At 43.3% G+C, this 23,295-nt stretch overlaps 2 protein-coding genes across 2 annotated transcripts; both read left to right on the top strand.

Annotated features, from left to right (window-relative positions):
- Nucleotides 1-5,427: 5,427 nt before the first annotated feature.
- On the top strand, nt 5,428-11,171 carry LOC128297447 (shootin-1). The gene is made up of 6 exons (XM_053033084.1): nt 5,428-5,768; nt 5,855-6,267; nt 6,351-6,463; nt 6,541-6,703; nt 7,289-7,805; nt 10,581-11,171. The coding sequence occupies exons 1-6, from the start codon at nt 5,486-5,488 to the stop codon at nt 10,925-10,927; spliced, it is 1,836 nt and encodes a 611-aa protein (XP_052889044.1). The 5' UTR covers nt 5,428-5,485; the 3' UTR covers nt 10,928-11,171.
- A 1,579-nt stretch (nt 11,172-12,750) lies between these two features.
- LOC128298340 (uncharacterized) lies at nt 12,751-15,304 on the top strand. Its single transcript, XM_053034089.1, has 3 exons — nt 12,751-14,103; nt 14,468-14,629; nt 14,726-15,304. The coding sequence occupies exons 1-3, from the start codon at nt 12,751-12,753 to the stop codon at nt 15,302-15,304; spliced, it is 2,094 nt and encodes a 697-aa protein (XP_052890049.1).
- Nucleotides 15,305-23,295: the final 7,991 nt, after the last annotated feature.

Raw genomic sequence — 23,295 nt, forward strand, 5'->3', positions numbered from 1 at the left:
AAATAGCATTGCTGAAAAATCGAAGGAAGGTTTGAAAGTTTCATTGAAAAGTATTGAAATACTTTTAAGCATTTCTAGAAACTGTTAAAGAACGCCACATAAAAGAAAAATAAGATTAGCATGAAATGTAGGTCTACAAAACATTAAAAAGTATTTTTTAAATTTTGGCTATGTTAAAAATAACTTACGCATAACAGCCAAATTAAAAAGAAGTAATGTTAATAAAATAGTAAAATAAAAGCATAACACGTGTGATGTTGGTTGGTAACAAACTGTGCCAGTACTTTATCCATCTTGAGCATCTCTTCCAAACGCATTTTATTACTCTTTCTCTTGCGTGAGTTTGCAAGACACCGGCACTGTTGAATCTCGCATCTTTTGGATTTTTAGTGAGAAAGCATTGTTCAAAAAAATGGTTCATAATACAAAGAGAAAGTTTGCATCAATTCCACCAAACGCACTTTGTCTATTCACTTGCTATAAAACCACCCGGCCAGCAGTGTTGTTTCTTCTAGCCTCTGTATAACCGAACATTTGATTGGAATTGTTTCGGTAGTTTGTGGTTTTGCACGTGTTCCGAGTCGCTAATATTATTTAGCTTGAAAAGCGAAATGAAGATAATCACATTGATCTTGTTTAGTTTTTTAAAACTATTCTGTGATTAACGTTTTCGTCCAATAGCCATAAACGATTTACTGCAATAGCGTAAATTATGTTATAAACGCGTTCGTGGTTCGTATAACACCAACCATTTTAGTTGAAGCTTCATAAAATGGATTCATTCAAAAGTTTTAACAGTTCCGAGGGAGAACCAAAAACATTCCGAGCTTGTAGTACGCATGTCGAGGGGATACCTTTACACACCCAAGACATGGTGTTGTCCATTTATGTGGGGAAAATGTTTCTGGTTTGGGGAGATTCTTGTGTTACTGTTAATTTTGTACTGTTTGGAAGTAAACAGATTGCCTTTGACACATGTTGCACAATTGTACTGGCGAAGAAGAAATGATTACTAAGGACATTTATTACTTTTTCGGTCAACAACAATCGTGATGCACCGGAATGGTATGAAATGGTTTGTTCTGCAACTTATCTTGGAAATTCCATCAGTGTTCTATGTGGAATAAATCGGTGCATGCGCATAAGAAACGACACATACTGAATGTTTGTTTAAAATTGTTGAATCGATTAGAATCAATCTGTGCAAGGTTCTTTTGTGTTAATTCTAGCAATACTTAATGATTCTGTTGCTTACAAATGCGCAACATATCTGATATGCTCGTAGGCATTCTTAAGCGACAAGGCAAATGATTTAAACAAGGTTTACCTTACACACCATCGTTGAAGTCACCGAGTATGGTCAGTTGAGAGAGAATGGATGCTAGAAGGAGAGTGAGAGTATGGCGATAGATTTGCCGACAATTGAAAGTTACAAGCACACATTCGATGGGTACGGAGTTATGCAATGTGAATTAGCATTGTGGTGGCTACATTAAAATTCAATTGTCATGCCTCCTTCAAAAAAGTTGCTAAAAGCAGATTGAGTAACCTATTGAGGCATATTAAAAATATATATATACTTCATCAAGTTTATCAAATTTCTGTTTCATTGAGACATTTTAAAACATTTAGTTGCTAAAATTAACAATTTTAAATGCAAATCAAAAAGAGCTCTAAACATCTTAAATTAAAAATTAGTTGAACAGTTTACTTTTCTGTAGCTTAGCAAATTGAATATTTAGAAATCTTGTTGGAAGAAATTTAGTAGAATGCATTAATTTTATATTGCAACATTATAAACTGGCGCCAAAAGCTTCGCAACAAAACATCTACGCACTGTTTGATAGCGAAGACAACAACCAATTCGAAATACAGTGCGTACCACAACTGAGCAGCCGCTAGCAAACGTTACAAACAAATTATTCCAAATCCGTTTTGGTTAACTATCTAAAATCGTTTCATAATATTCCAACATCCATTTTAATTGTATTTTAAAATTTATATCGTTTTTAAAGTACCGAAGAAGAAATTGTTTCTGAACCTGGAAAACATTATTTCGACATCATTCGACATTTTCGAACATGGTTATGATTTGACATTTCGAACTAAACATAAAAAGGAAAAACAAAACAAAACTGTTTGAAACCTTCTGCTGCACTATTTGTTCAATTGCGTTTAGTTTTAAAGTGCTTTTCTATTAAAAGTGTCGTACGATTTTGTATTAAATGCAACTGCAATTAGAAGTGTTGTGACTTTTCCAAAACTGGTGCCCGTTGACATTGCGCGGGTGTTGCAATATAGAACCACAGAAAAAAACAGGTTTGTAACAGCGGTAAGCTGCGCGATCGGATCTTGTTTTTTCTTCTCTCATTGTCCACCGTGTGGGCTTCATGACATCGGTATGTTGGACCGCATTAGGCGAATGGCGATGGTGAATAAAGCACCATTGCGTTGATGCAAACAGTCGCGATCGAAACAACACGTTTGTATCACCGAATTTATCGATATAAATCTCTCGCGCAGTTAGTGCCGTAAAACATTAAGGGTCGCGTTTTCGTGTGATCCATTTGCATGTGCCCCGAAAAAGTGCATATTTGCCATTGTTTGGTTGTTTGGTGCCATTGTTTGGTTTGGCCTGGCCTAGAGACACTGGTAGCAACAGGTGAGAGAAAGAGATATGCAATTTAGCATTTCCGCTGCAGTTCATTTACTTGTAAAGCCGCGGGCGATGCTGTGTGTTTCCATTGTTGTGCTATTGTTGTGACGCATAGGCAAACGCGGCCGTTTTCGTACAGGTGACGCATCACCGTGTAAAGGTAGTACGGCAGCATTGTTGGTACTTGTGGTTTTTATGCTTCGCGAGAGAGGTTGTAGCGAGTTCGCTGGCCACGTTCTTCAACAGCTCGCGCTTCATAACGTCGCGAAAGAAATCTCATTTGCGTGTTAAGTGTGAGTTGTATTCGGTGTTTGAAAACATATGCGAGCAATATTAACGAAATAGTTATCAAAAGTTGCTTTTCCTTTTCACTTCATCTCCGTCAAGTGCAGATAAACGCAATAAAGTCCCGTGGGTTCTGATAAGCCACACAGGTGTGTGCGCAAGTGAATAAGATTGGCGCCCGCGTAGGGGAATGTGCAAAACCGTGCAGTGTGTGAATGTGTGAATTTGCCCAACCTTTGAAACGATGAGGGCAAGCAGAAAAAAAATCCGAGAGAAAGTTCTTTTAATATTTTAGCAAACATTAAATCGCGCCCGAAACCTTTACGACGACCCTTTTCGCTTGGTGTACCGTTTCGTTCAACAGCCCTTTAACCGGGCAACATAATTGGTTCCTTTCACTTTGGCATGTTTCTGTTATTAAAGCGGAAAAAAGCAGAAAACGTCGATTGAACAGTTGTGCGTCGTATATGAACGGTTGAACAAAAGGTAAAGTGCATTGTGAGAAAGATGCTTTTCGATAAAACGGATCATATTTTGCATTCTCACTGCGGTTAAGCAGAATGTTATCATCCATTGAGACGTAGGAAACACCGAAACAAGTTGCTTAGCAACCGTGCACATTCCGGTGCTTTGTGCGTATGTGTGTGTGTTGAATGCGATTTTGCATACAATGAGTCATTTGAAGAATTTATGGACGAAAGTAAATAAAATTGCTTGCGAAACGCCTTCCTGTAGTGATTTGAAGGCATACGGCGCATATATCTTTTGCTGTGTTGGTACAGTTCTTGGTAAACACATGTTGAAGAAAAGATAAAATTAATCAAGATCTGATCTACCACTGCGGATCACTTCGGACCTGGAGACAGTGTAGATCCTTAAATGTACATTGCGGAGATCAAAACGTGTTTGCTTGTAACGTGGGTTTACCGCAAACGTGTATTGATAGCGTCAAGAACGGTCGTTCCAGCTGAGATGGACCATTAAATGAAACCGGCCAACGGAAATGGTTTGTTGGTGGCCTGGTCTGGGCTGCCTTACCACAGGACACACACAGGCAAGCGATTTCTTGCATTGCAAACGATCGTGCGCTTTGAGGGGGTGGGCCGTCGTCGTGCGTGGGTTGAACCTATTCGCCTCAAATCGATCCACATTCGGTCATTGAATAATTGAGTAGTTGGAACTCACGGTAGGGGTTGCGGCTCTTTTGTCTTCTCGTTCTCATGGCACGCAAATATTACGCCCAAGAGAACTTGACCACCCATCCGCTGACGCACTTTCCCCCTTTTTAGTCCGGGGGCTGGACATTTGTTAAGTTTAATTTTTGGACTTTGCTTCCGCGACGTTAGTTGGACACCGTTATTGACATTGGACTATCGTTTTAGGGGAACGCGTGACTTCATCACAAATATTCTGCACGACTCGAAAATTGCTCGAAGAAATGTTGGAGTACCGTGGTGATTGATTCCCAACAATATCTTATCTATAATTTTATTGTTTGTTTTGATTTTGGTTTGTTTTGATACTTTTTTTTATTGCAACAACAGGAAGATCGCAGAAAAATGTTGATTCACATCGAAAGGTGCGAAACATAACAGAGCCAATAATTTTGATAACCATTACTCATACGATACTGGTTTTTGATCTGATGCCGATTATGGCCAGTGGTCGTCAATGTTTGTGCCATTTTGTAATCTTTAGTTTTCCATACAAAACAACCTGGTTGAACTGGTGTGGTCAATAAGTTAAACAAAACAAAAAATAAACTTATGGTCCAATTATCTAACTTAAGATATCACCATAAGATACATTTTAATTGAATTTATGATCATTTATGAACAACGCCCACATTGTTTATGTTCAATTCATCAAAACTAATTCATAGATGGGATCATATTGTCAATAAATAAATGTTTGATACAATGTCGTAAAACAGAACTTCGAGTTAATTAAACGAGGAAGAATAAAAAAGGGTAACATCCAAAATAGGTCACTTATGTACCAGAGCATACATTCAATAATGAAAGATCATCGCTAATATATTGAAAAATTGGAAAATGAAACCATAAAGAGAAGTTATAAAAATAGCGATGTCAAACTTAATCAAAGGTGAATAATTTTAAAAAAATGTCCAGTTATTAAAATTTATAGCTAAATTTAATTTTACAGTTTCCTTTCATCCAACACTCATTCTATTTTGCAAACTATAAACCGCTTATGTAAAAAAAAACTTGTATGACTCAGATTGTTACAGCTTTAATTAAATATTTCCATTACGTGCATAGCAAGGGCAGCTCTTTCAGCATTTCTTTAAATAGGCAATGTCTTTGTTTAACTTTACGATGCAAAATATTTCTGTCTGTCGTCTACCTCATTGTTTGTTGCACTTTTTCTACTCATTACTGGCGAAAATGATAATAATTTAATTTGTTAGTGAGTTCTGTGAGTTATTGTGCTGTGTCCAACTTAATTTCCATCTCTGCAGGTGTTTGAAGACGCGCAGCAAAGCAACTCCAATCCCCTGTTTTCAAGTGGACTCCCTCAACAATGGACAGTTCGCAATCATCACCCTCGAAGCGCAGCAGCATTCCGATACCGAAACGCAAAACATCGCTACACCTGTACATTGCCGGCGGTGGTTCATCATCCAACTCGTCGTCGAACGTCGGTTCGGCTTCGGCTTCGATAAACGACGATGAACCTTCGTTCACGCGCAGCATGCTCGGTTCATTCGTGCAGGCAGAATCACCACCCGGTGGAGGCGCCACACCGTCCGAGTACGTCCAGCTAAAGGAAACCCATAACCGGTTGATGGAAAAGTGCGAACAGTGTAAGTTTTATAGAAATCACCTATATCAATAACCGGAACATAGCGTTTTGATAAGAGCATCTCGTTCGAAAATGGCTTCTTTTCAGTGGCGAAGCGAAATGTTTTGCTGGAAAAGTCGAACGAACAGCTCAGCTATAACGTGAAACAGCTTGTTGGCGATTTGGAGAATTCGCAACGCGTAGTAACGGACTTTACGGAGAAAAACCGGCGTCTTAGGCGCAAGCTGTCCGAAATCATTCCAACACCAGCGCCCGGCGAAGAAAGCATCACCGTCGCCGATGCAGCAGAAAGTGACGAAGAACAACCTGCTGCTGCGACCGCTCGTGTGCTCCCGGGTGGTAGTGCAACGGGAGCCCAGGTGGTTGGTACTGAAGCGAGCGGCAAAGGCACGGAGGTAGACAGTCTGCTGAACGAGATGGAAAAGCTTAAATCCTATCTGAACAATGTCGAGCTGCAGCTGTACGAGGCGAACGAGAAAATCTCCGAATTGTTGGAAAATGTACGCTTTTCATGGGGTTTTAGTAATTAAAGTAGGCTGCATAGAATGCTTAATCTGTATTGTTTTCCATTATCCCCCATTAGAAGCAACAGTACGAGGAAACCAATCGAAAGCTGCGGGAGGAAAACGCCGAGTTGAATAAGGTTGCACGGCTCATGTCACGAAACATGCTGGAATCAATCGATACTAGTAAAAGGTACGGTCCTGGTGCAGTAAAAGAACGATACTTTTCTAACCGCAATAAGTAATGTTTATTGTTTTCCAAATTTTCAGACTCGAAAACACATTCATCAAGGTGCAACGTGAGCGTGATCAGCTGGTCCGTCAAAATCGGGACTCTGTCGATTCGAAAACGAGCACAAACGAAGAAATTCAGAAGATGCGTTCGGAAATAGAGCTACAGCGGAAAACATATGAGGCACAGTTTATCGAATATGTGAGTATCTTGTTTTGTAATAACGGTCCGACCGTGTAGTCAAATGTATATAAGTACGAATTTATGTAAGTATATTATTTTGCAAACGTTTGGCAAGAGAAGATACCGCCTACTATAACTCTGGTATACATTTTTACTTCACATTAAAACCATAAAACTGGTGATTGGAATCTAAATCAGTCTGTAATTAATATAACGGCTTGATTAGGCTGCAAGTGTTGTTAAAAAATCCTCTTTCGATGCGCACTGACACAGCTGGTGCTGGTGTACTGATACAGAGAGCTCTAAATTCGCTTCTCCGTAAAGCTTTGCCACCGGCGCATTCTATAGGCTGCAACCAAGGTCAAAATTTTGATATCGATGTTGTTCCCACATAGCAAGCGTAATGTTGTGATTTCGGCTAGTTTAAAATGACCGTGACAGAGCGTAAAATTTAAAGTATGCTTCCAAATTCCCTCTGTTGCAAAGTTCACACATAGCTCAACAAATAGTGTAGCGTATGCGTATGTTTACCACGGAAAAGCATTCTCTCGCTTGGCGAAACTTATCGCAGATTACCTACTTCTCCCATGTTCCGGCCAACAGAAAAGTCTCATGAGCGAAGAGCACGAGCGCAAGACGAACGATCAGATCGTTGCCCTTGAACTGGAAGTCGAGGGACTTCGGCAGCAGTTGGATGAAGCGTTGCAGCGGGCCGAGCAGGCCGAAACGGAGGTACAATCTTTGCGCCAGCAGCTCCGAATCAGCCGGGTCCGCGAGTGGCAAAGTTCCAATCCTGGTTCCGCGAGCATCCTCGGAATTTCCGAAGTTTTGGACAGTGACGATCCGTTGGCGTCTTTGCTGAGGCGCTGTAGCGTTACCGAAGCTTCCCCATCCGGCTCGTCCTGTGTGCCGGTCGTGTCATCCGCACCTGCACTTCCACTTCCTCCCCCTCCACCACCACCGCCACCACCAGCGCCACCGCTGCCGGCTAACATTTTCGCTAACACCAACCACCTAACGACTGGCTGTGACCGAACGCTTGGCCTAAGCGAGGCGATTTCGCAGCAGAAATTAAATCACGTAGCAATAACGAATGTAAATAGCCCGCACCGGGCAACAGGTAGGTTTATTTATCGATTGTAACCGTAGTAACGCTCGTCGGTTGTTTTCGCGCGCTACTTCACACTGCACTTTTTCTGCCATTTTCGCTCTTCGTGTGCCTTTTTTTTGCATGTTTCCCTGTCTCGTTTATTGTTGTTGTTTTCGTATCATCTGTTGTTGTTCTATCGCTGTAATCCCTGGTACCGGCAGTAGAAGTTCCGTGGAAATCAACCACGTGTTTCCATTTCCTTCCTTCACCTTTCGGCTAAAACCTTGACTGCGCTTAGGATAAAAGGGGCACTGATAGTGGGGTAATGCGTACGGTAATCAGTGCTGTTGGCTTTTTTATTTCTATGCTGTCCTATCCTAACACGTACCGGCCATTCACTTTGAAGACCACAACACAGCAGGGGTTATTGAATCTAGCTTCTGCTCCCGATGAATATTTACCATAAGGACACACACACACAGCTAGTAGTGCGGACAATAAACCGGATGGATTGGTAACGAGTGCGACGCTGTTGAGCGAGTGGCGTGTGCAAAGACACTGCAAAAGCCAAACCGCAACAAGTTGTTCCTAGTTTTGCTCAGCATAAAGATCCACCTCTGTGTTGCTATCATCACTATAACCACAACCAGTAGGACGGTAAATTATGTAACTTGTTTGTATAAAGCTTTTCGTTTCACTTTCGATAACTTTGTCATATAGATATGGCAATTATATTTTAAATCGGTTTGCTTCATCGATTATTCTTTTTTTGTTTGTTCAAGAAGAACGGCCAGGTCTTATTACTCATCGATTAATCATACTGATATATAAACTTGGAGTAAAACATACTGCATACCGAGAGTAAGTCGTTTCGCGGAATAAGACATAAAATGTACAAATACATTCTATTTTTTTTACAAAGTTTACGATAGAAAGGCACACAAACACAAACCATTTCCATCCATGCTGCTTCCTTCCCCCATCGGGCGTATATTGTTTCGCAACCGAACCATTCGATTTGCAAATTGATCTATAATCATATTTGTAACGCAAACCCAATCAATTACTCAGCCGTTCGAAGACTCGCACGGCTGTTATTTTTTTGTTGGTTGTTGTTGTTAATAGCTTATGCTTCGCTTGCGATACAGCGATGGCATACCGTTGGCAGACCATCCTCTGCGACTTCGATAATGTACGAACGGCAACCGTTCGGCTGCCTGGCTGACACAGCAGTCACATTTCCACAGCACCATCCTTTGGGATGTTCGTGCCACTGTCCCGTGGTGGTAAGAATGGGAAGCTTCTATCCCACTATCCGGGTACGCGCGAGTGGGTCAGCTAGTAAAGGTATACGGAAAGTTCTCTGCTAATAGAATGTTTTCCAGAAGCTCTTTAAAGAACCGCAGCGTCCGTTACTGGGTGTCGCGTGCCTACCGTTCCTATTCGGTACGGTATTGTCGTCGTATTGATGTCACATTCCGGACGCAAAGGTCAGCCACTCGTACTAGGCTGGAAAGGTCGCTTGAGGATGGAAAAACAAAACGGAAACCCCTTCCTCTCCATCACAAACCCCCCCGCAGTACACAAAATGTTCCTTCGGGCATGCGAAATGTGGGATAACAGCCAGACCGGAAGTGGACGTGAAGAGACACTTTAAACTTAAATCCGTCGCCATTTGGAGTATTATTGAAATGCACGTGCCTCTGTCCGGCCGAAGCATGCATGATTGTGGAGTATTGTTCTGAGGGAGTGTAACAGTAGATGGTAATGCTATTGCACTATACCATAACTCACTTTAGAAATGCATAACAATTATCACCAACCACGTAGATCTACTAATTTTGTTAGCTGTGGCCACTCTGCTGTATTCTTTGGTGTATTTTAATTTGGATTAAATTTAATCAAAAAGCAAACACAAACAAACACACACGCAACACACGCAACACTGCAGAATCATTGCATTTGCTATGGTTTTCCTTTGCACTTTGATGAGGTATTTTTGGGGTTGGGATGCTTTTAAAACGACACGCACACTATACACGCATGGCAACCGTAACACCTGTTGGACACATTGGTCGTTTACGTCCGTAGGTTGTTTTTTTGCTGTGGATCGAAGTTGGAACGGTCGTATCGTGACGGAAGCTCGAACAGAACTGCCTTTGCTGTTGTTTGGCAAAGCAAACACACATTTGCGCGTTCCCCTCATTGGAACACGAAAATCGTCCTTAACGGTTGTGTTCATTTGTGGTCGGATAGTGAATTGACCGAATGAACCTGCTGCTGTTGTGATTGCAGTTGGTAGGTTGGTATCAAGGATTGATGAGGGGTTAGCGTCTGGGGGCCACTCGGAGAAAGGTAATGTTTTTGGAGGATTTTCACATAAGAAATAACTACAAATGCAGTACATCAACGTACGATGAAAGCTGGGTAAAAATATTAAAGGAAGACTTTTATTAAACTTTTTAATATACAACTTTAACAAGAGCGCATTTGAGTGTTTGAGTTGTAGCGCTGTACTCTACCCATCGTGTGTGTACTCCATCCCCTATAAATATTTCATTCTTTGTCTGCAGTGTTCTACAAAAAGAATGTGTAGTTTATGGCCATCTTTATTCTACTCACAACTTCCAAAACCCCAACATGCTAAAACACCACATCTGGTCTAGTTCTTCCCTTTCTTTTATTGGCTCCATGTACAATGTCCATAGTCGATTGCTTGCCTTTCCGGTTTGCCGAATTTGGCCGAATTTAATTCACCTGTAATTACATTCCCGTTGATTGAATTGTTTTTTTTTTGTCCCACAGGTCTAGATTCGGTGATAGCAGATATTAAAAGTGGAAAGGTGACGCTAAGGCGACGGCGTCCGAATCCACCAAAACATTCCGCCGACGAAGAGGCAACCGGTACCAGCAGCAGTATTAGGGATAGTGAACGGGACTACAACCAGATGATCGCCCGTAACCCGGGCCTGAAGGAGATGTACGAAATTATGGCGCGCATGAAACGGCACAACCGGAAATCGAAAATCATCTACGAATCGGAACTTGTCGGACGGGGGAGTGGTGCGGCCCAGCAGGACGCCACCGATGGGGAGGATTGTGAGACACGAGCGCGGCACACCCGTTTGGTGATGGATGTAGTCGATTTATGATGCGCCAGTGTACGAAGAGAAAGCATTTTAGCATTTTATTTTTTTAAACTGCCTTTAACCATGTAAGATAACACACTAGGGGGGGGGGGGATTAGTGTGTTGAGTGTTTAGACGTGTGTATGCTCACCACAATTTTGATGAATTTATAAGTGAAATTTACACGCTAGATCTTGCGATAAAGAAAACAAAACACGGAGTGCTATAGAACTAATATATCAATATACATACAATAATATTTTTCTTATAACACTTAAATTAGGCTCCATTCCATGTACAACTCCATTTTCAAAGAAAGAAAAGAATGCGGCGGAACGTCCATCTGGTTGTATCTTTCCGTTTCCACTGTACCGGTATATTTGTGTAAAGAAAAAACCCGTGTCCCAGTTCTAGTCCAGAATAATTTGTCTGTGAAGTAGATTTCTTTTTGTCGCTGCTACCGCATGTCGTGTTTCTTCTTATAAGCATTTCTCTAGAAAATTTCACTCCGAGCACGGCCTCACCGGGTGGTAAACATCGGCGGGAAAAGTTAGTTCTAATAGGTACAAGAAGAAGGCGGGAAAATGAAGTCCAAAAAAAAACTTCGACTCATAATCCGTGCACATCATAACAAGTGAGTCGTAAGTGATGAAATGGTTTAAAATAATAAATAAGTCGCCGAGAGCTAGAGCGATCAGCAAACACAGCGGCGCGAAACGAAGAATATCACCGATCAAGAAAAGAAGAATAGCTTAGAATAATTGCGCGCATATCAAAGTCTTGACACTTTCTCCCGCTTTCTCCAACACATTGGGACATTTTTTTGATGTTCAATGCTTTTGCCTTAAGGACATTGAAGATATGGTGGCATTACCATCGCATATAACTCATTTTTTGTTTGTGCTTGCACCGTCTAATTCGTAGAACTCGTACTCTTGTGCGCATGCAAAAATGCAACAAAATTATTTAGCATAAAAGAAGTGTTGCTGTGCGATGCAACTGGGCCACGATCGGTCGGTCGGCACTTGCCGTAACTGTGTGTGCTGAAAAAAAAGCAATCACACCTCGCTAACTCATAGTCTTCCCTATTTGCCTTACGATCCCGATGCGTCCTCCGAGTGCGGCACATTGCATGGTTAGTTTTTCCAGTAGCTTAACCTGACCTAACCTTTCATCGTTCTGCTTTGCTTCGGATTTTCGTTTTCCCATCCGTGGAAGAGTGAGCCAATGAAGAAGAACAGGATTAAATGGAACGTGACACGAGTGCGCGGTGTGCAGAGAGGGTGACCCGCGGGCACCGGGCGGGTTTTGTCACAGTCGTATAATTTGTTGTTTGTTACAGCTCGCGCAGTAACGCACCAGGGGTGGTAAGGGTGCGTGATCGACGAGACATCATGTATAGACCGCGGAGCTATAGAGCACGATCTGCCTGAACTACGATGATCCTGCGGCATGCTGATGACGACGCGGAGAAGATGAAGCAACAACCACGATCACACATGGTCGATCTTCGGGAAAACTTCGTCGTGGAACGAACAGTAGAAGGGAAAAAAGTATAGCGCGCGCGATCTCGTTGGACTCGCGATCCCGCGAAGATCCCGTTGGAATCACTGTCAACCGAACGATCGACCGGTGCGGACGTATTTTCCCTTTGCTCGTCCATCGTGCGCATTCCGTGTGTGTGCGAGTTTATTGTGCGTGTTTATTGGCTTAAAGCGTGCTTAGTGTGTGATGCCTGTGGTGTGTGAGATCAGCTCAAGTGAACTTTTAAGAATTCTTTCGTGAAGACTCCTTCCTAAGTGTATTAATGTTGTGCATCGTTGTGTGAGCAAGTTGTACTGATCGTAATGGCACTTTTAACACCGACAACTCCCTCTTCGGCATTGACCGGTGGTACGGTCGATCTGTGCGCGGCAAGTTTAAAACCGTTCGATCTGAAACATGGCTTTTGCCTTACGGACGATACCGCTATGGACGTGTGCTACAGTGCCATCAGCTGTGGCATGAATGATGGGAAGTCCGGTTCGTACGGTGCTGACTGTGGCCGGAACGGGCTGCACCAAAGCTACACGCCAATTTCCGCTCCACCGGTGCCGGGATTTGCGGGATACAGCACCGAACATGATTTTCCTTCCGAAGCGGTACAGTTTCATCAACTACCGCAGGCGGACACGTTCAAACAACTGGGTGGCTTCTATACAACTCCCGCCAAAGGGGACGATCTGTTCTTCAAGTTTGACCCGGAGTACATCGAGAAGCTGCAGTCGTCGTCGTCGAGTATATTGCTCTCGCCAGCTGCAACGATTGCTAGCACACCGCTGACGTGCCAAAGTTTGCTAAGCTGCGCCAGCAGTTGCACCACAACGACGGATTATTACAACTACAACGAGACAAACTGCCAGTCCAAGAATCAGTCGCCCTGTTCCTCGCCGTTTGCTGCCGGTGATTCGTGGATCGATAACGGATTCACGCTGAACCTGATGAATCTGAACGGAGCCGGTAGTTGCTCCCCAAAGCGATCCAACGGAGAGCTGATGGCGATGGGTAGTAGTGATGCGACGTCACCAACAAAGTCGGAATCCACCGTACTGCCCTCCATTCGGAGTGCCTTCAGTGGAACGATCAGTGGACAGTTTGAGTGCATCAATTCGACCTCCAAACCCGATCCGTCGTCTGGCGTGGAACCATCGATGAGCTACATTATGGATTTCTTGGACAGTTCCTTTTTGGAACAGTACAGCAACGGCAACACTGTCGAAACATGCCCGGACGCGGCACTCGCAGCACAGGATTCGTACAGCTACTCGGCGGACAACTACTACAAACCGATCCAGGGTTTGGAGAAACCGAATCGAGAGTTTAAGGACATTTGGAGAAATGCTGCCAGCGTTACCGCAACCTCCCCAAGGGTTGCAAAAGCGGAACCACTGGATATGGTTGAAGAACCGCTCGAAATGGAAGAATCCTTCCCGTTGGCGTCAGCGCCCCGTTCGTGCCTCTGGAGTGGTTGCAACATGGAGCTAGCGGACCAGCAGCAGCTAGTGGCCCACATCGAGAAGCAGCACGTGGAACCGAAGCGGGGCGAAGTGTTTGGATGCCAGTGGTTGGACTGTCCACGGCAGCACCGACCGTTCAATGCGCGCTACAAGCTGCTGATCCACATGCGTGTCCACAGCGGTGAAAAGCCCAACAAATGTCCGGTAAGTGAGGGAAGAACCGAGCGGGTAGGCTTCTCTGAAGTTGGCGTCGGAGTTGGAGAAAGTAATGCTGATGGGGCTTCGAACCGAGAGCGGTTCACTCCTGGCAAACATCTGGTGCACATGGAGTAATGCGAGAGATAACTTTTTAGCCACGAATCGCGCCGCCGGCAATGTTTGCCGGCTTGTCCGGGTTATGGTTTTTGCTTGCATTACGTTAACTTACGCCTTTTCCGCTCTTTCGCATTACGCGTTACGCACATGCATGTGCCAGTTAGCCATAATCCTGAATAATAGCTGGAGTGGAGTGGCCTTTGCGTCTGCGACGATCTTATGAAACCCCGTTTCTGTTTTATTGCGCTTACAGTTCCCCAGTTGCAAGAAGGCTTTCTCTCGGTTGGAAAATCTGAAAATCCATCAACGATCGCACACGGGCGAGCGACCGTACAACTGCCAGTTCCAAGGCTGCACCAAGGCGTTCAGCAACAGTTCGGATCGTGCCAAGCATCAGCGCACGCATTACGATACGGTAAGGCATCTGCTGCCATGTGCGGATGTTGTCTTAACATCTCCGAGGCTAAACGGCCATCACGCTAATGGTTTGCTGTTTTTCTCCTCCACACAGAAACCGTACGCCTGTCAACTGCCCGGGTGTAACAAACGCTACACCGATCCGTCCAGTTTGCGCAAGCACGTCAAGAATCATGGAACGCGCCCAACGGACGTACCGATGCGGAGGAAACCGACACAGCACGACATTCCTGCCTCAAGAAGATACTCCGAACCGGCCCTATCAACAATGGACGCGTTTAACCTGGACCCGTACACAAACGCATCGAACGATTTAATACTGGACGATGTGTTTGCGGACAAACCTTCCAATCTGGTGCAGGATTTGGGTGGGACCAATGGGAGCGAGCGCCGTACCACCATGGATGACTTTAACGATATGTCCAGCTGTCTCATGAAAATTCTTCAACTACCGTCTGCCAACACCGACACGGGCACGGCAGAGCTTGAGAGCAATCGATATCTAATGGAAAATCTGGGACTTTCCTTTGAAAGTGATGCAAACTATTCGAACGATGAAAGTGCCGTGCTGGGAGTTTCTACCTGCCGACTGGCAAACGACACCGATGGTAGTGACGAAAAGACACTTTCCGCGTTTGGTACTGAGTTTGACTATTTCGATGCAATTGTCTGAGTTACTGTACAAACGAACTGGACCTATTGGCAGACATTAGAATTAATTTCGATACAACTTAAGAACTTTTTTTATCTTTCTTTTAGTAAACTAGTGTTAGTTAATCGAAAGTTCGAGAACTGTTACGTATCTCTTATGATCTTCCATTATCTCCATCACTCTGGAGCATAGTTTTAGCCGCATAGTTTGTTGCATTTAGTTAGGGTCGTAAAACTACTTCCAAAGAATTTGTTGCCATTAAAGTTGCAGTAGGCGATGGGTTGGGGAATTTAAGCGTTTTGTCTTCCATCTCCATGAATGATCTTCCATCTTTGTTATGTGCTTTGTTCTAGTAATTACGCATGCTAAAGACATTTCCAAAGATGTGTTAGGTAAGAGAACAATTTTAATATGTAAGCACTGTATTTGTACAGGAAAGCGAAATAATCTTTCAGAAGGGTTTTCAATTATAAAACTTTTTTTTTGATAATTTTTAAAAGACACATTATCGATGTAAAAATCTTCCTCACATGTGACGTTCATTTGAAGCGAATGTGATTTTCGGCAATAAGTGCGAAACGAAGCCAAATTTTTTTGTAAAAAGTTGCTGCAGAAAAAGGAATGGCTGCTGGCCGATTTAGTATTAAGCAAGTAGCGGGAGAGTGAAATATGTTTAGCTTAGTGCAATAAGCCAAAATGCTCCTTTCGCAAAAGATGTATACAATTTGCAATGCAAAGTAAAGAGTTAGTTAGTTTGGTTTGTAGCAGTAGTTTATGTTAGCTTTCCACAACTCCACAAAAAAGACATTAGAGATTTAGACGTGTTGTCAATGTGACAAAGAGGTTCATAATTAACTAAATAAATATAGTTTACATCTAAACGTATTACAATTACTATGTTTTGCTTTAGTCGGTGGCGGTTCTTATGATCGTGTTCTCCTTGTCGCAAGGATGTGGCATCTATGCGTCCAGCTTCCTTACGGATGTATCAAGTTTCTTGCTTGAGAGGAAAGATGACACCACGTCAACAGACCGATAAACTGTTCAAATGCGAAGAATCATCGACTCCTTTGTGTTGTTCGAAGCTGTTGGGTCACATGCAAAAGGGCACAACTTTACCAGTCGCAGGCCATCAAAACTAACGTGTCCTCTTAAAGCCGCACTCTTTAGTGTGGACCAATAAAATGAAGCATTAAAATGGGAAAAGAGGGAATCCTTCCCAACTGACAACGGTTCGTCCCGAGCGGGTCGTCGCTGCGGGCTCTTAACGAACACCATATGTGTCCTTGGTGAAGTTGTACGTTCGTTGCAGTACTAATGCACTTTCGGTACTCAAACATACGCGAGGACATTAGTCGAAGCATTAGACACATTAGCTGGCCCGCTCTCCATGGTGGCGTGATTCGTAATGATTACGTTCACCCACGGGGAGCTAGCAGCAGCGGTTAAGCATGATCGGTTCATCCTTCACACCCATCGTCACCACCGATCGGTTTGGGGGTTTTGGAACTCATTAAAGATCTTACATTTACGACGCACAAGTGCACATCAGCGCAAGCACACGAGGATCGAAACGAATGCTAGATTGACGGTTAGCTAGAGACGGGTAAAGGGTTTAACGAAGCCCAGCACCAGCAGGAACATGCGCTAAGTGAAGATGGAAGGATTGAACCATTTTTCTTGCTTCGCAGCGAGCCACGCTGTGGCAGCATAACGATCATAAACCATAAGGGGGCTAAAAAGCCAAAGAAAAACATTAGTAGAAAAATGTGATCGTCTAGCATTCGGTTGGGTTTGTGCTGCCAACGTGTCTCTCTGGTGCCTCCGGTGGTGCTACTGCAGTAGTTATCTAGGTGAAGTGTCGCCAGTTGTGACATGAACCGTAAAGAATGATTGAGTTTAGATCGTTTGGGTAGGATAAGGAGAAACACAACAACAAAAAATCAGTATGCAAGTGAAACAAAACAACAAAAAAAACAAACTTCCACAAACAGACACGACTGTACGAAGTGGAATCGCTGTACAGAGGCGTACAGAAGGCCGGGATGGAAAGTCAAAGAGTTCAACGGTGGCACGGAAATCCACGGTCCTACGACATGAAACAGAAGTTAGGAGTAGCAAGACAAAAAATCTCCTACTCGAAGGGAATCAAAAGAGTGACACGGGGATATGGGGAACGCAAGAATCGGTTCAAATGTCCCCCAGGTTCGAAATGCCGCGCGTTTTCGTCTATAAATAGTAGTAGGTGCACGAGGATTGGAACGTTTGATTTTTAAAACCTCCGCGCAATGAACAATGACAGCGCATTGGAATAATCCAATGAAAGATGGTTTGAGAAGCAGTGTGTCAATAGTTAATAATAAATATTGGATTGTTTGAAAACAAGAAGACATTGGATAAATTGAAACAGAACATGTGAAGGAAAAGACGAAAAAAAGATTCCATGCCTTTGGTGATCATCTTTGTCTCATAAGTTAACAAGAGATTCTTCAAAAGTTTATCCTTAGACTTCGCGACAGCAACTGGACGTTAATAGTTTATAACTGAAATTAACTCTAAAACTCATCAGTTTATTAGAGAGTAATTCAAGAGTTCATTGTAAAACTTTATGAGAGCAACTGCCCCCAAAATAATTTATATCTGAAAGGTACTTTAAAAGAGTATGAAGAAGTGATCTTGATGATTTCCACCGACGAACTTTTAACGAAATAGAATTGCAACTTTTAACCCGCTATTTGAACCTGCTTCAACATCATAAAAGAAATCAAGAGAAAATCAACCGCAAGCAGCTAAAAAAAGTGCCTCTACCAATCTACTGCGTAACAGTTTCCACCGTACGCCCTGGCTCCCGAAGCTCACATGAGGCGGAAAGGACAGAGAGAGAGCGAAGGCAGTAAAGGAAAACCGTCAGCGGTATAAACAATATCATAAATATTGTTTTTGTAGCAACCAAACGGGAGTGCGTCGAGGACTTCTGCGTTCCCTGTCCCGACCGATGGGATCGGTGGGTAGTGTGGAGTGGAGGTGTAAGAGGCGCAAGGTCCCTGCAAGAAGATACAGTTGCGACGACCTCTTGGCCCATGGTAGGCGAGAACGATCGTGCCAGATGTTCTGGTAGCAGCAGCAGAAGCAGCAATGCGGATTCGGGATGCTGGAAGCAGTGCGGAAAGAGGCCCGGGTAGGTTAGACTAGGTGCGGTTTCGAGTGCACAATACATGTGCCATGTCACAGCACCAGTGACGTTGATGGTGGCATGCGATCGAGTAAAATGTCTTGCTTTTCCTCATATTCACAGGGATCGTCATCGAAGTACACCGGGGCACCGGGTTTGCACTTGTTACCGTGATGGGCCGGAGCAGAGGCAAACAGGATCGCGGGTGAGACGCCGCAAAGGTCATCAACATAATGAGCTATTTTCCCCCCCATTCTGATAGCGGGTGAATCTGCTGAGTGTCGGAGGCTTGTGTTCCGCAGCCGCGTCACGGTAGGTTTGGTTTGGCTTGGGCCCTGCAAAGTACACCCCCTTTCGATCACGTGTCCCAATGTTGATATCCCTTCGGGAAAGCGACAATCTTCCATATCTGCTGGTGGATTTTCTCACCTTCCCTTGCTTCCCTTTATCATCCCTTTAACCCGGCCGAACAGACGCGTATGTTCGGGCGCATCTGAAGGCAATTAAAGTGGCCCCCGCAGGATATGCTGCTGCAGCCACTGCAGCGATGCACTCGCCGCTGCACATTTGCATTTCTGCTGAGGTTCCGCTCCATGCTATCCCTCCGGTTCGCTGGAGTTCGGGCACCAGATGGTAGAGGGTTCCCTTTACCAAAGTGTGTTGCCCGTTCATGTACGTTCCTCCAGAAGCGTGTTGATGACAATCAAAATCGAGAGTTTATCACCCATTGCGATGGAGGGAAGGCGTTTTTCGGTAACAAAATGATCTTTTCGGCATTTTGCGACGGTTTCGGTAACGATCGTACAGACCGACGTTCGGGACGGGGGTAACAATTTGTTTACATTTAACACCACCGCCCGGCTGGTGTGTGGCTGGGTGTTCCATACATTTGGCCACTAAGGAGAATTAGCGGCGCGCCAGTACGAGGTGTCAGAAATTTTGGGTATCACGTGGTGATCCAAACAAACCGCATTAAGGAAAAGGAATAAAAACACAACGTCGAGAGCGATATGTTAATCCAGCAATAACCGCAAAAGCTACGACGGTGGAGGGCAGGATTTGGTAGTGACTCAAATTTTATGCATTTTTTACGAGCTATGAATGTGCATGTTTTTAGTAGTTTTTAAACATTTGGGCATGTCTCCGAGTAGAACGGCTAGGATGGGCAGAGGGCGTGTTTATAAGGAAATAAACTGTCCGGAGGCAAATGCTTTCGGTGGGCAGAGAAATGCACCGAGTGGAAATTTTAATGCCGTTTTGAGTGATTCAAATTGCATCCGTGTGTTGCATTTTGGGACAAATTGATTTCAGCCCATGTCGGGACAGCAGGATGTCCTGCAGTGTACGATAAATTATAGCCTTAGCTATAAGGCTATAATATTATGTTAATATTTATTCTTTAATAGCCTTTTGACATTGAATCACATTGAGCTGCTAAAGGTCCCACAATTTCCTGATCGCTTGGTTCTTAAGGCATCTACAGCTATAAGATATCGTCATGAGGATCTTATATGGTCGAAAAGCTGTCATTAGTTATTCGCATTTGATGTCGACTGAACCATAGATGAGGTGATTTTTGAAGAGATATTCAATATCCTTATCACAAGTTCTAGCTCACGACAGTCTGAGCCACCTCCGAACGTCTGGTCCATCAAACGCACATGCACAAAGAGCTCGAAAAACGCACTCCAAGTCTTTGTACTTAGAAGGGAAAAGAAGTGAATAGGAAGAAAAGGTTTTAGGATAGTAATCGTTTAGTTATGTCGTTTGAATTAGACGAATAAAAGTTATGTAAACTCAGACAATTAACTAATATTCATTTTATTCTTTATTTTCTATATTATAATAATAAACGAATGTATGAGTTTGTTAACTAAGATTTCCATTTGTGTTAGCCATGGAAGTCATGGGAAAACTACGTTTTCCCCCTCATTCGTAGCGAATACGAGTCAATTAGTCCGTCACAATCATAATAAATCGGACAAAACAAATTAAACCATCTGGATAGGATCACTGCACCAGCCAGCCAGCCTCCAAACATGAAATTGAATTAGTCGATCAGTGTTCATCATGCGTCACAAGTTAAACAAACATGCCAAAAACCTGTCAGCGAGCAAACGTTCACGTCTAATGAGATTTTCGTGGTGGTTGTTGTTAACTATGTTCCGATTTTGGGACGTGCCTTCACGTGTTCTTTTCTATACACAGTGATACTACATCTGTTCTTTTTTTGTTGTGCGATTGAATTGACCGAAAGCGTGAGCTCATGAGTGGCAAAAGGAAAATGCATATCGTAGGGCAATTTGTCGCATCTTTTTCACGACTGTTGATCGATCGTCCGTAGGTTAGGGCGGGAAGGTTGGAGCGCATTGATCCTGTCCGCCCCGCAACCCCACGAAAGCATGCCTGTGCTCGATTGTGCATAACGATTTCAAAGTACCCCACCAGGAGCTATGCACTGCACGGTGCAGACAACGAAACGTTACCGTTGAGGCAAGTGCGTAAGTGATCGTCTATAAATCACAATGATCTTCATACTTTGGTGTCTCCGAAAGCGGACCAAAGGGGTGAGCTGCGAAACGGGAGACGTACAACGAGCACGGAGGCATATATCATAAAAATAAACACACGACTTTACCCCATACGTGGCGAACATGAATGAAAATTGATTTTTCTTGAAGCTAGGTTGGAGGTTTTTGGAGATATTTTTTCATCTGCATTAACATGCTTTGAGAGTGATCGTAGCTGTGAGTAAAACAAATTGAATCAAAACACTATTTATATCGTATTCTATTAAGGTAGAATCAAACATAGGACAACCTGCGCCATAGGTTCTCGGTGGTCCTACATTGTAATGGCAATAAGCTCTGATTGCCTTCATTATGTTATGACAACATTTATGTGTTTCCTAATTTAGTGACTCAGACCTCGAATATCATTTTTCACAAGTTAAGTAACACAAAAGGTGATAAAAATACGGTTGATCGAATCTTAAATCACAACTTCATCGCGATAATGTTCGCTAATTCGTTGAATATGAGATGAAAGCCAAGATCTTCGGATCCAATCGAGTACTGACAGTGTTGAAATTATAATCGAAACAGATCGTATGAGGAAAATGAAGTCCAAAGGACTAAGATTGTTCGCTCAGAGGCTTTTCGTATAGACCAAGACAAAAAAGGTGCCTAGTCCTATCTTATAGATTGCTCTTACAAAATGTGGCTAGGACTTCATTCAGGTAATCCAGAATCTAGGATATTCGAGAATTTATAATATATAGAGAATGACGTGAAGAAACATGTAAAGAATCGTTTCTATATCTGAATAAATAGTTTTTTTTCGTTAGCATGGCCTGGCTGTATCGACTTATTTGACCAAGTAGCCGGATAGTCAGAGTCCTTGCTACGAGAATTGGTCCGAATGGGATTTTGGTCCGGTCCGTTCGTGTGAAGACCGGCTCCGCTACAATCATGCCACTGAGACGTAGTAAAATAAATAGTATATAAAAGTAAATAAATAAATAATATTATTAAAAATAGTATTGATTGTATGTATAGTAGTATGAATAAATAGTATTGATTGGTAGATAATGGATCTGTGGCAGATTCTTAAAAATTCCGGGATTGTAGTTATTCAGTCTTTTGGGCTCCAAAGATAGTAATGGCGCGATGTATAGTTTCGTAAACTTATATACCAGGACGAAACACCAGCCAAACACAAAGGAAAGTTATTACAAGATTCCAAACGCTCTCTTGCATGCTTCATCTTGTATAAGGGTCGCTTATGATATAGGACTCCAGATATTATTCTCTTATTTACGTGTGAGGAAAAGATGATTGAAAGGATTTTTCATACATGCGAAAAGACAGCCACTAATAGTTTAGACAAATGTTAAATAAACCCATTATTGTGTAGGAAATTAGGTAATGTAAGTAAAAGATCGTTAAAAAATATGGCAACTAGATCAATTTTATGTAATAAAGTGCAATTATATGTAGGAAGATGTATTACTCTTTTGATATCAAGTATCAGTGCTTATTGCACTTAATATCGATAATCAGCTTCAGCAAAACACATTACAGAAGACCACTTAACTTCAGGCAACATCTTTCTCGCGTGAAAATCGGGAGGAAAATTATGCTACTTGACAAATTGCACCCATCCGATGCGGTAAACGCAGCAAAGCTTCCGTTGCATCCGGTAGGTTGCAACGAAAGCCACTCATCATCCCAAACGTCCTTCAACTCATCCACGAAATGAGCCGATTAGGCGCTCGAACGCGGGCCATAAATTTAGCATCCGTTCGTACGGCAACCACCGTCGCTCCGGAACCGTGTGCAACGGGTGTCACCCGCAGTGTATCCAAATCCGGATGATGCTGGGCGTTTTGTTCCTTCCTTCCCATCCGTTCGGGTTTCGGAGATTCATCAAATTAGTTTATAAACACATTGTCGTGATGTTTTGTAAATAACAGTCCATCCATCTCGGCGCAATCGTTGGCGCTGCCGATGGGGAGAACGAAGACGAATGCAGCGTGAATGCAACCGCACCCGCGCACCCATCGAGGGTGAAAACCTAATTTGAGAAGTGTGAACTTAAAAACCACTTACCGACACTGTCACATCTTAATCATCGCGATCGTTCCATTTGCTGCACTTGCGAGGGGCGTCCGCAGTTCGGCGGGATCGATGCCACTAACGCGGCGACGCTTACGAAACGTGACCTAAACGGTGGGAACCGACGGAGAATAAATAATGCCCTAACATCCTGCCAGAATTGGCACTGTTCAAGGGTTGCGAGGGTGAAACGACTCTTAACGCGGGCATGAGCGGGCATGTTG

The sequence above is a fragment of the Anopheles moucheti genome, chromosome 2, assembly GCF_943734755.1.
Source record: "Anopheles moucheti chromosome 2, idAnoMoucSN_F20_07, whole genome shotgun sequence".
Taxonomy (NCBI): domain Eukaryota; kingdom Metazoa; phylum Arthropoda; class Insecta; order Diptera; family Culicidae; genus Anopheles; species Anopheles moucheti.